Source organism: Cannabis sativa, chromosome 2 (genome assembly GCF_029168945.1).
Source record: "Cannabis sativa cultivar Pink pepper isolate KNU-18-1 chromosome 2, ASM2916894v1, whole genome shotgun sequence".
NCBI classification, from domain to species: Eukaryota; Viridiplantae; Streptophyta; class Magnoliopsida; order Rosales; family Cannabaceae; genus Cannabis; species Cannabis sativa.
Window position 1 is genome coordinate 55651736 of NC_083602.1, and position 12112 is coordinate 55663847.

At 33.6% G+C, this 12112-nt stretch overlaps 1 protein-coding gene across 1 annotated transcript; it reads left to right on the forward strand.

The window, feature by feature from the left end:
• Positions 1 to 6446: 6446 nt before the first annotated feature.
• Positions 6447 to 10507, forward strand: LOC133034382 (protein trichome birefringence-like 11). Its single transcript, XM_061109461.1, has 2 exons — positions 6447 to 6853; positions 10504 to 10507. Exons 1-2 carry the CDS (start codon positions 6447 to 6449, stop codon positions 10505 to 10507), a joined length of 411 nt encoding a protein of 136 aa, XP_060965444.1.
• Positions 10508 to 12112: the final 1605 nt, after the last annotated feature.

Sequence of the window (12112 nt, forward strand, 5' to 3'; positions counted from 1 at the left end):
TATTAATGCTCTCCTCACATCCAAGGTGCTTGAACTATTGCATGTCGATTTGATGGGTCCTATGCAAACAGCAAGCATTGCTGGAAAAAGATATGTCATGGTATGTGTAGATGATTTCTCCAGATTTACCTGGGTAAATTTTCTTAAAGAAAAATCTGACACCTTTGGGGCTTTCTCCTCTCTCTGTCTAAAGCTCCAGAACGAAAAGGATGCCACCATAGGTAAGGTCTATCGAGTCAGAAGTGACCATGGGAAGGAATTCGAAAATGAGATCTTTGCTCAATTTTGTGATAAAATGGGTATTAGTCATGAGTTTTCTGCACCAAAGACTCCACAGCAAAATGGGATAGTGGAAAGAAAAAATAGAACCCTTCAGGAGATGGCTAGAGTGATGTTGTGTGCAAAGGGGGTTGCAATTCGTTTTTGGGCCGAAGCTGTGAATACTGCATGCTATATTTATAATCGGGTTCATTTGAGAACTGGTGCTACTCAAACTCCATATGAACTGTGGAAAGGCAAGACTCCTAATCTGAGCCATGTACATATCTTTGGGTGTATCTGCTATATCCTAAATGATCGTGATCATCTTGGGAAATTTGATGCTCGGAGTGATGAAGGGGTCTTTCTTGGATACTCCACTAACAGTCGAGCATATCGAGTGTATAACAAACGTACTTTCACAGTCATGGAATCAATGAACGTTAAGTTTGATGACTTGGAAGTGTCAGACAATGGATCTGGTTCTGGAGAGGAAGAATCTCAGGACCCATGTAGTATGTCAATTCCCTCGACTCCATTGAAACAACACAATCCTGAGATATCTTCATCTGAAGATCAACCAGACTCATCTGAGAATGAAACTTCACCCTCTGCAGAATTAATTGAAGATGAGGTCATCTCCTTCCCTCAGTCTACTAGCAAAGACACAGTGTCCTCTCCTCACTCTCGGTTATACAAAAAAGGTCCACCATCTTGGATTCAAAAAGCTCATCCTCCTACCATTGTCATTGGAGACCCAAATGCTACTATGGTCACTCGTCGCAAAGTGTTAAATGTCATTGCTTTTGCATGTTATGTGTCTCTGGTAGAACCTCAAAATGTAACAGAAGCTCTTCTGGATGAGTTCTGGAATAATGCTATGCAGGATGAAATGGGACAGTTCAAAAGAAACAAGGTGTGGATCTTAGTTCCTAAACCTGATGGAGTAAACATCATTGGAACTAAATGGCTCTTCAAGAATAAATCAGATGAGTTTGGGACAGTGGTTCGAAACAAAGCCAGACTAGTGGCCCAAGGCTATAATCAAGTCGAAGGAGTTGATTTTGAAGAAACTTTTGCCCCCGTGGCCAGACTTGAATCAATTCGACTGCTGTTGGCAGTGGCTTGTTTTCTGAAGTTCAAGCTTCACCAAATGGATGTCAAAAGTGCCTTTCTCAATGGTCTACTGCAAGAGGAGGTATATGTGAAACAGCCAAAAGGATTTGAGGACCCAAAGTTTCCTGATCATGTCTATAAACTCAAGAAAGCCTTATATGGGCTTAAACAAGCTCCGAGAGCATGGTATGACAGGTTAACTTCTTTCCTTCTCGACAATGGCTTTGCCAGAGGTACTGCTGACAACACTCTCTTTATTAAACTCCTACAACCAGGTATCCTTGTAGCTCAAATTTATGTTGATGACATCATTTTTGGGTCAACTTGTGAAAAAGAAGTTGTCAAGTTTGTTGACCTTATGACTAGTGAATTTGAAATGAGTCTTATAGGGGATCTGAGTTTTTTTCTAGGCTTACAGATTAAGCAAACTGATCAGGGTATTTTTATCTCTCAGTCCAAATATGTTCGAAAAATGCTTGAGAAGTTTGGCTTAGATCACACTAAACATGCACCTACCCCGTTAAGTACTACCACTAAACTTAGCAAAGACGAGTCTGGTGAGTCAGTTGACCCCACCCTGTATAGAGGAATGATAGGTAGTCTTCTTTACTTAACAGCCAGTAGACCTGATATTTGCTTTAGTGTAGGGTTGTGTGCTCGATATCAAGCTAATCCCAAACAGTCTCATCTGTCAGCTGTTAAGCGTATTTTTAAATACCTATCTGGCACTTCAGAATTTGGGTTGTGGTATTCCAGAGATACCAACATGTCCATTGTTGGATACAGTGACTCTGATTGGGCTGGGAGTCTTGATGATAGGAAAAGTACCTCGGGAGGGTGTTTTTACTTGGGAAATAATCTTGTGTCATGGTTAAGCAAAAAACAAAATTCAATTTCCCTTTCTACTGCAGAAGCTGAGTATATAGTAGCTGGTAGCTGTTGTACTCAACTGATCTGGCTTAATAAGATGGTTACTGATTATGGATTTCCCCAAACCTCCTTGGTCCTTTACTGCGATAGCACAAGTGCCATTAACATTTCCAAAAATCCAGTTCAGCACTCACGTACCAAACACATAGACATACGGTATCATTTTATTCGACATTTGGTTGAATCTAAACTGCTGACTATTACTCATGTGTCTACAGGTGCTCAACTAGCTGATTTGTTCACTAAGGCTCTGGATGCTCACACCTTTGCCCATCTTCGCAACTCCATTGGAGTGTGCACTATCTGATCCTCTGAAAGTTGCATCTTACAAGAGGCAACTGCCTTTGGCTGTGGTAAGTTAGTCAATTTTATATGTACAAGGAGCTCATATCTAGTTTGGATCATTGTTATATGTGATTAGGGATGAATCCTCAGTTACCCCAGTTGAAAAAGCTACCTTTCATGGATGCAATGGGAAGAGCTATCCTTGTACCTTTGAGTGTCTAGAAAAGTTTGCTCCTTTTTGAGTCACTCTCAGAGAAAAATCCAAAGGATGACGGCTACATCTCCCTGAAAGAGTGAAAGCTTTAACTGGTTGGCAAAACCCAGAGAGTGTTGATTTATCAGAAAAAGGGAAATCTTTCCATATTTGAATTAAAAAAAACAAAAAAAAAACGAAAAGGGGAAGTCAATTATCCTCTTCAATTCATATAGTTTTTTTTGAGATGAGTGAAGTGCCTTGATTAATCTCTTGGTGCTTCACATGAGGACACATCACACACAAATGGTAGCTTATTGATTCATCCTTGATCATGTGTCAATTATAGTCCCTTCTAGCATATGACTTTGCTCCTTCATGTTCTCATATTTTAATTGACTATCTTATCTATGCCAAGAGTATGGTTGTCTTGTATAGTGCCTTTCTCAGGCTATTTTTGCACTGGTGTGTGTGTCCACTAAGCATATAATGTTTTCTTTCTTTCTTTCTTCACTGTTGAGCTCGTGTAGTCCATGTTGTATATTCACATTTTTAAAATTACCATATTTGTTCACGTATTGTTTGTGTTAAGTTTGTGCTAATGGGTTTTTAAATCTGCTAATGGGCTTGGGCTTTTACGTTGGTCACAAAGGGTAGTTTGGTCTTTTCCATTTATCAGTAATAAAAATCTTGTTTTACCATCATTTGAATTTCACCTACCCTGTCAGTGGCACTATTCATCTTCTCCCTGCTCTGTTTTCATTCGAGTGACTGTTCCTCACCGTGAGCCTTCTTCAGCCTCGCTTGGTTGTGCTAGGCCGTGTCAATATGGGCAAACGGGCTAATCGTCGTGTTAAAACCTCAGCCTTGATTGGAGATGATTCTCCGTCTCGCATGCAGTCGGCGGAACCAAGTGCGTCTCCAACCAGGATTGTCACTCCTCCATGTCCACCACAATCAGGTACACCTCCTTCCCCTTCTACTGTACCTAGGCGGTTTACTAGGTCTATGTCAATCCCATTTTCCTCGCCTAAGGTCTCTACTCCCACTGTGTCTGACTCGTCCCAACCCCCAGTGTCTACGCATTCACCTAAAAGAAAAAGGGGTTCCTCTGATGACCCTCCTTTGTCTGGGGCTAAGAAAACTAAAATCCCTCCACCTTGTCCGTCTGAGTCATCCACATCTAATGCACCATTTTACTCAAATGATAAGCTTCTTAGGTTTCAGGAAAATGTGTGTCGTCGTCCCTTGTGGCCTGGATATCGGGTTAAACTCAAGTATTTTCCCAAAATACAAGAGTTGATTGAACGTCGTGGGTGGTCATTATCAGTTACTCACCTCCAAACCCCAAATGAGAACCTGGTTAGGGAATTTTATGCCAACTTAGATGAAAGCATTCTGAACAAGAAAAGTCAGTTTCTTTATCTTGCATATATTAGAGGCAACAGGTTTAGGTTTGCTCCCTCCACCATTAGCTGTGTCCTAAAAATCAAAACCATCTCACACCCTACATTTAATGATGAGTATAAGCCTGAGTTTAAAGAAGTTGGTATTGAGATTACTGGCAATCCCACCTTTGTGTGGAATGGGAAGGAGTTACCTGTCACTGTACTTTCAGAATTTTACAGAGTCCTCCATAAAATAGCTATGTCCAACTGGTGGGCTAATTCACATATCTCCACGATCAACTACAACACAGCTCGATTTTTGTATGCCTTGGGAACTGGGGTGAGTATTGATCTCCCAACTCTTATGTATGATCGGATTATGAGCTCTGCCTCTGCCAAGAGTATCAAGCATACTCTGCCTTATCCCAGCTTGATCAACAGAATAGTTAAACGGGGTTCTCCAGTTGTTTATGAACAAGACAAAATCCTGCCTGTCCCATCCATTGGTAAATCCTTCAATCCAGTGCATAGCAAACCACTTCCCTTGTCAGTAATGGATGTCTCTGCTGTTGGGGCATCACTTATGGAAGATTTACCATCTGCATCAACTGGTCCGTCATCCTCTCGAGATGGTGCTGCTTCAACTCCTTGGCAATCTCAATTGCTCACCACAGTTACTGATCTGGCCACCTCCTATGCTCGTGATCAACTCAGGCAACGTCGGTTTGAAAAATCAGTCATTGATGTTCTCACTGCTATGGCCAATGTCCTCAAGGAATCTGACGTTTCTCCAGCTGTTAATACCCCAGGGATTGTGTCTAGCTCTTCTGCAGATGGCTCTGATCAGCATAAGGCCTCTCCTGCTGTCCCTCCATCTAATGCAGCCGTAGATCCATCTGCCGCACACAATCAGCCACAGATGTCTGCAGTTCCTCCTGCACCATTACCTACTGAGGGTCCCAGTGCTCAAGTCCCTTCTCCATCAGCTGGCATTGACACGGAGATTGATTCTTGGTTTCAGCAAGGCGACATTATTGGGGCTGCTATTCAGGGGGAGACTTCACAATCTGCTGCAGTCCAGGGGGAGCCTTCACATGTGGCAGATGTTCAGGGGGAGATTTCCACTGTAGCTCCGTCCTCTGCTCCTGATGGTGGTGACTCCAGGGTTATTGGTTCATGTGTTTCCTTGGTCTCGTATTCTAGCAGTGATTGATTATGATCATCGAGGGGGAGTGATTTTACCTTTTGATAAACTTTGTACACAGTTAATTTTTTTTTTGGATTGTGTTAATATTTTCAATACTGTCTGTGTATCTTTTTGTTTGAAGTTTGTCTAAACTTTTGGTGATTTCAATTTGGGTTGTCGTTGATCATAATTTGCCAAGGGGGAGATTGTAAGTGTCGTGTTTTTGTGTGGCAAATTAGATATTACTGTTGTTTGGTAATTCTGAAACTGCATTTGCTTTTCTAACATCTTATCTGTAGTTAGTTGCATCTGTCTTCACTAAATTCATTTTAGTGCCATGTCAGCTTTCTGCAAGGTTGTTAGTTTGTGCCAGCTGTACCTTGCTGGTTGTTTAGTTAGTTAGGTTTATTATCTTCAGCATATAAATACTGTGAGATCTGTCATACTAACTAACTCTCTTCTGTTAGAATCTTCTATTGGATTCTTGCTCTGTTAGGGCTTCTCTTTCTGTGTTTGTTTCTTGAATGTGCAGATTGATATTTCGAAGATCTTCTTGTGGTCGAAGATGGAGATAGAATCTGCCTGATCTGAAGAGAGTTCAGATCAATCAGCTGAATGTGATTCAGCAGTCTGAATGTTCAGAGTTCGTGTTTACAGAGATCTTTTGGTGATTAGATCTTGATACTTGAGTGTGTTCAAGTATTAGGTAACATTGTATTAAAGTCAATTTAGATTACATTGTTTGATTTGTAGAATCAAGACTGGTATTTGTAATTGAATTGATTTTATAGTGGATGTTACTTTACCCGGTTCAAGGGAACCCAAGCACTACTCGGTTGGAATGCGTTTCCAATGCGGAGGAAGCTTGTAAATTCTGTGTTCTTTGATTTACTCTTCGTTTAATTCACAGAAATAATCAATTTAGGTAATTTGTACTTAATCAATAGTAATTAGGACTTTCAATCTCCATAAACGTTAGTTTGGTTTTTTCTTTCACTTGGAGATAAAACAAGGAACACCCAGATTACAAAATTTGATCTTTTGAAGCTTTCCAATGTCTACGAACCCGTCAAAGCTAGACCTTGAAACCATGTCATTCTCTGAGGCTTTTAAAATGTTTAAACGTTTTAGACTGTTTGAGCCATCTTTAGGAGTTTTGGGGTTCTTTTTGGTCATAGTCTGTGTGGTTTTCTGCTTCTTTTACTTGGATTCAAGAAGTTTCTCTAAAGGGTATCGATTCTCTGGCCAATCAGAGCGATTCATGTGGTTGCAGACTAGAGGGTCCGTAGAAGAAAATCATAGAGTTGAGTTTCTTGAAGAAAAAAGTGACTCTTGTAATGTTTTCAATGGTGATTGGGTTTGGGATGAATCATATCCTTTGTATCATTCGAAAGATTGCCCTTTTTTGGATGAAGGCTTTCGTTGCTCTGAGAATGGTCGTCCTGATTGGTTTTACACCAAATGGAGATGGCAACCCAGGAATTGCAACTTGCCCAGGTTCCCCTTTTTTCTTTCCTTTCTTTCTAAGTCAAAATTATTATTGTTATTTATTTTTATGGTTTCTCATGCATGTATAAAAACTACCTAGGAAGACTAGAAAAACAAAATAAATTAGTTAATTGTGTTGAAGGTTTGATTATTAGTGAAACTTTCCATGATCAAACTTAAATTGTTGAAATTTTCAAAGAGGACTGATGATGAGTTTAATAACTCCACTACGTACATTCACACCAAACAAAATATTTGAGTTGTTGGTGAAGTTATTGGGTGATATAATTAATAGTATCCGAATAATATAAAACATAAACTTGGAAATTTTCTTTGTCTGTGATTGGATGAATTTTCCTTGCATAAAAAAAAGGGTAATTTTTAGTTATATACGTAATTACTAAAAATATCTTACATATAACGATAAAAAAATAAAACATCCTATATATGTATATGCTTACCGAAAATTCAAAAAAAACTCATAACCAACCGAAAAAAATGGCAATCCAGAATTTTCAGGCAACTATCGTTTGCCCAAAACGGTGCGCATCACACCCTTACCAATCAATATATATTCATCCCAAAACAAAAAAAAAAAAAAAAAAAAGAAAAAAAAAGAAAAGCTTCGATAAACCAAATCCAAACTCTATCGTCAAAGCTTCGAAATCATAACTTGATCGATCGTCAAAGCTCTCCAATCATGTATGTGGAACTTGGCAACTAAATCCACCATTAAAGCTACTCAAAAGCTTTAATTCTCTGAAATCAAACAAATTTAAACAATCTCAAACTAGAATTTTGCATTGTTCGAATCTCCCCCATTGAAGCTCTTCGAACAACTCAGTCGAAGCTACTGCACCGCCATTAAAATTCGTCGAAGCTCTCCACCATTAAAGCTACACAAAAACTTCAATTATCTGAAATTAAACAAACATAAAACATTTAAAAAGAAACTAACAAGTAAACTGTATTCTGAAATAATGAACTTAAAAATAAAAAGTAATACATCGGTATTACTTTCATAATATTAAAAACAATAAAACAGTTTCTTTATTTTAAATAAAGCTATATAAAAAAGAATGATGAAATTAAAATAGAAAAAATAATTAATTGCAACAAATAGGAAACCATCATTATGTTAATGAATATTCTATGAAAATAGAATTTCTTTTATTTATTTCTTTATTAAATTAAATCCAACATAGTTTCTATGGTGGTCAAGAAAAAGGGCATTAAGGCACAAAACTCAGAAAATAACATATATAAGTGTTTAATCAAATCAAAAACACTTAATCATAGATATATCTTCAAGTAAATATTCACCTATAATATCATTAAAAAGAAACTAACAAGTAAACTTTACTTTTAATAATTAAAAAAATAATTTTTTTTAGTAATTTATGGAATTGGTTAGTATATTTAATTTTGTCTAATTAAATTTAATGTTTGACTTAGTGTAACTTATATAATGTTTAAGATACTATTTGGTTTATTTACAAGTTATTTTATACATCTATGAAAATAGTTTTATAACATATGTTTATTTATAATTTAGTCTTGTAACAGATAAAAAAAAAAAAAAACTTTTTAGTAACCTATTAAGTTGTTGATACATCAAATTTTGTTTAAGTTTAAGGATTAATTATTTATTTGTTAAAAAAATATAAAAGAAACTAAAATGCTATATTTGATCTTGGAAATCTTCTTTGGTGAAGGAGAAAGATATATACTTCTCACATATTAAAACGATCATTATAAAAAAAATTACAATGATGTAACTCTTAAAACCAAACAATTATTTGTGTAGTAAAAAATAATTTTTTTTTAAACTTGCAAAAGAAAAAAAGAGAGATACATGAAGTTGGAAATTTATTATAAAGTTTTTTGAAAAAATAATAAAATGAAAGAGATATTTAGATGCCATGTATTAAGAGAAAAAGTATAAAATAAATGATTGATAGTTGAATAAAAAAAATGAGAGTTATTTTTAAATAATAATAAAAAATTATGAAAGAAAAAAAAAAGAATGGTGAATAATGCACCAGTGACGAGAGAGAATGCCGAATATATATATGTATATATAAATAATTTTCGTTACTTTTATTATTTAAATTAATATGGGTATCCTTATAAATAAAATATATTTTATGTGTTTGAGTGTAATAAAAAAAGGATAAACTTTCTAGGCTTTTTAGGTTGGTGCTGATGCACTAATTATTGATGTTTTCGTATATCAATATTGATTGGTGAAAGATTATTTATTATTTTTAGTTGTTTTTCGAGAAAGTAATAACTATTTTTTTTTTAGTTTCCATAGATGTCATAATCTGCCTCTTCGTTTAATGTTATTATTTATTTTTTTTGGAAATGTTAACATAATATTTTAATATTTGACAAAATATTCTAATTAGAAAACGTTAATTATAATTGATTAATTTTAGCTAAATAACCAAAATTTAATCTAACAAATATCTCTCTAGAGCAAAAATCCTAGCCTCCAACACAACCTTTACCAGTTTATAACTTTAGTTATAATTTCTTAAGCTATATTTTATAATTTTAATTTTTATTTTAAAATTTGAAAAATACTAATGAAGACAACATGTTATATGCTATTATACAAAAGTATTGCATTTATATATTTAATGATGTTTCAAAAATACTTTAGAAAGTTCATCTTGCATTAATTATTAATATGTAACAAACGATATTAGTTATTATATTATTACTTCAAACAAAGGAAAGTTCTAGCGTGCTTCTACTTTCTAATCATCTCTTGGTTTCGGGCGGAAAGTCATATTCATGTGTTATGTGTACGTTAAATTTTTGTTAATAGGACAGGGAAAAGAGTATAGTCTTACAGAACTTGAAATGTGACCTGAGTTGTCAGTATATACATAAATATCAATTTTGGCTTCTTTAACCAGCTGCCACACACAAATTACTTACTCTGAATTTATAACCATTTACAATTTTTTAACACTCAAAAAGTTATCGAGTTTGTTTTCTATAGCTCTACTTATTAAGGTAGAAAAATATTTTTAGATTGACTCCTCTATTCCGTTTATTAAATGAATTATTTTCAAGTTGACACATTAACTTAAAAATGACACAATAATGACCTACTACAAAGTATACACTTATATTCATTCTATTTATTGAGAATCAAAACTTCAATCTTCTTCACTAGATTAGCCAGACACACATAATATTTAGACAAACACAGGACACAATATTATAACTCAAACTCAGAAACACTTAGTCGAAACTTGAATGAATAATGCCACTCTTTTAAGTTTTAAGACTGCATATGACTAGGCAATTTTGGTTATTGTATTATCATTGCTGCTACATAGTTGATCATTTTTAGATTTTTGATGTGAAATTTTGTATTGTGAGCTTTTTAGAGTTTCTAATAGACTTCAATGAGTAATAGATTTATATAATTATACTTGGAATAAATTTTGATAATGTTGTTTGGTGGATTCCTATTTTGTTATTAGGTAACATAATATTATTATTCGTCAGGTCTGTCACAATTATTAAGTGAGAATGAATCAATTTAAAAACCTTTCACTATATTGAAAGGTGAGATTGATTTTAATATGAACTTAATTATATTTTTTATTTTGTATATCTATTGTTTTATTTGAAAACAGGTGAATAAATGACTACACTATATACAAAAATTAAGGATATCATTCCAACTACAGAAAGTTGGAAGAATAAAATGAGAGTGTTAGAAAAATTTGAAAAGCGGACAAATAAGAGTTCACCACTCAAATATCAAATACTAAGTGTTTAGCAAACAAAAAAGTATACAATCAGTTAATTTACTGTTAGAATTGTCAATACTCTACTAATAAATGTTATATTTTTTGAATTTTGCCTGTACACGCGTTGCAACAAATTATTATTTCATAAATATATATATATTTTTTTTTCCTTAAAAATAAACACAGGGTAGTGATGTTGAACCTAATAACTAATAATATATTTATTTTTAATTTTTAATTGTATCACTTTTTAATAACATAGAAAAAAAACTAGCATAAAATTTAGTATACGCGCCTCGCACGTAACTTTTTGCTAGTATATATAAAAGAGAAGTATAAGGCGGTGACGCATCATACTAAAATTTCTCTAATTAGCATTATATGTTCTCTCCTTAATTCTCCTATTCTTTTAATTTTTTATTAGAAAATAAACCTAAAATCTACTTATTTATCTTTTTTCTCATTAATTTATTCTTATTTTAATTAAACCGTACGGTACTTAATAAAAGAAATTAAGTTTACTCTAAATCATAATTATACTAACAATGATCACATTATATATATCTCTAAGTAGATTATATATGTCTCTACGTAGGTCCATCATAATTCATTTATATTTGTCACCTATAATCAACCCTTACCAATAGAATCAATGAAGATATATTTTGTGGCCTTGAAGGTAAAAAATCAAATGTCTCATCATCACTATCATATTAGTTAGTTAAGCATATTTGTATTTTTTTTTTTATCTTATGTATCGTAAACAATTTTTACTAATTTTAATTTTTTTTTACAACTTTACATATATATTTTTGGAAAATTCTACAATACACCCCCTTAAAATGGATATATTGATGCACCCTTATCTGTTTTAGCATCCGAAATAATTTTTTAGCCAATTTTTTTCTCATGGATCATGTACGTTATAGTTATTTAAGACATTTTGCAAAATTTTAAGAAATTTAGAAAAGTTTAACATGTCGAAAATTATGTTCAAACGGTGTGTTGCACGCGTGACTATTTTATTTTATACGAGTGTAAAATAGACTGTTTGAACTTTTTTTTTTAATATTGTAAATTATTCCGAATTTCTCCAAATTTTGCAGGATATATCTTAAATAGTCATAATGTACATGAATATAAAAAAAAATTAGACTAATTTTTTTTTCTGGATGCCGAAACAAGTAAAGGGTATATCAATACATCCCTTTTAAGTGGTGCATTGTAGAATTACCCTATTTTTTTTTTTTAATTTTCTGTCTCTCACTTTTTTTTTTATGGATATTCTTTTTTCAATAACTTAACCAATATACATATATAATTTGTATAGAATGTGAAAGTATTTTAATTATTAGTACTAAGAAAAATAGAAAACTGATAATTTATATAATTTATATAAGAAAATTTTGTAAACATTGTTTCTACCAGATTGATTTCTTTTTTTCTTTTTACTTGTTTTATACTTAATGTATCATATGAATTATTTATATTG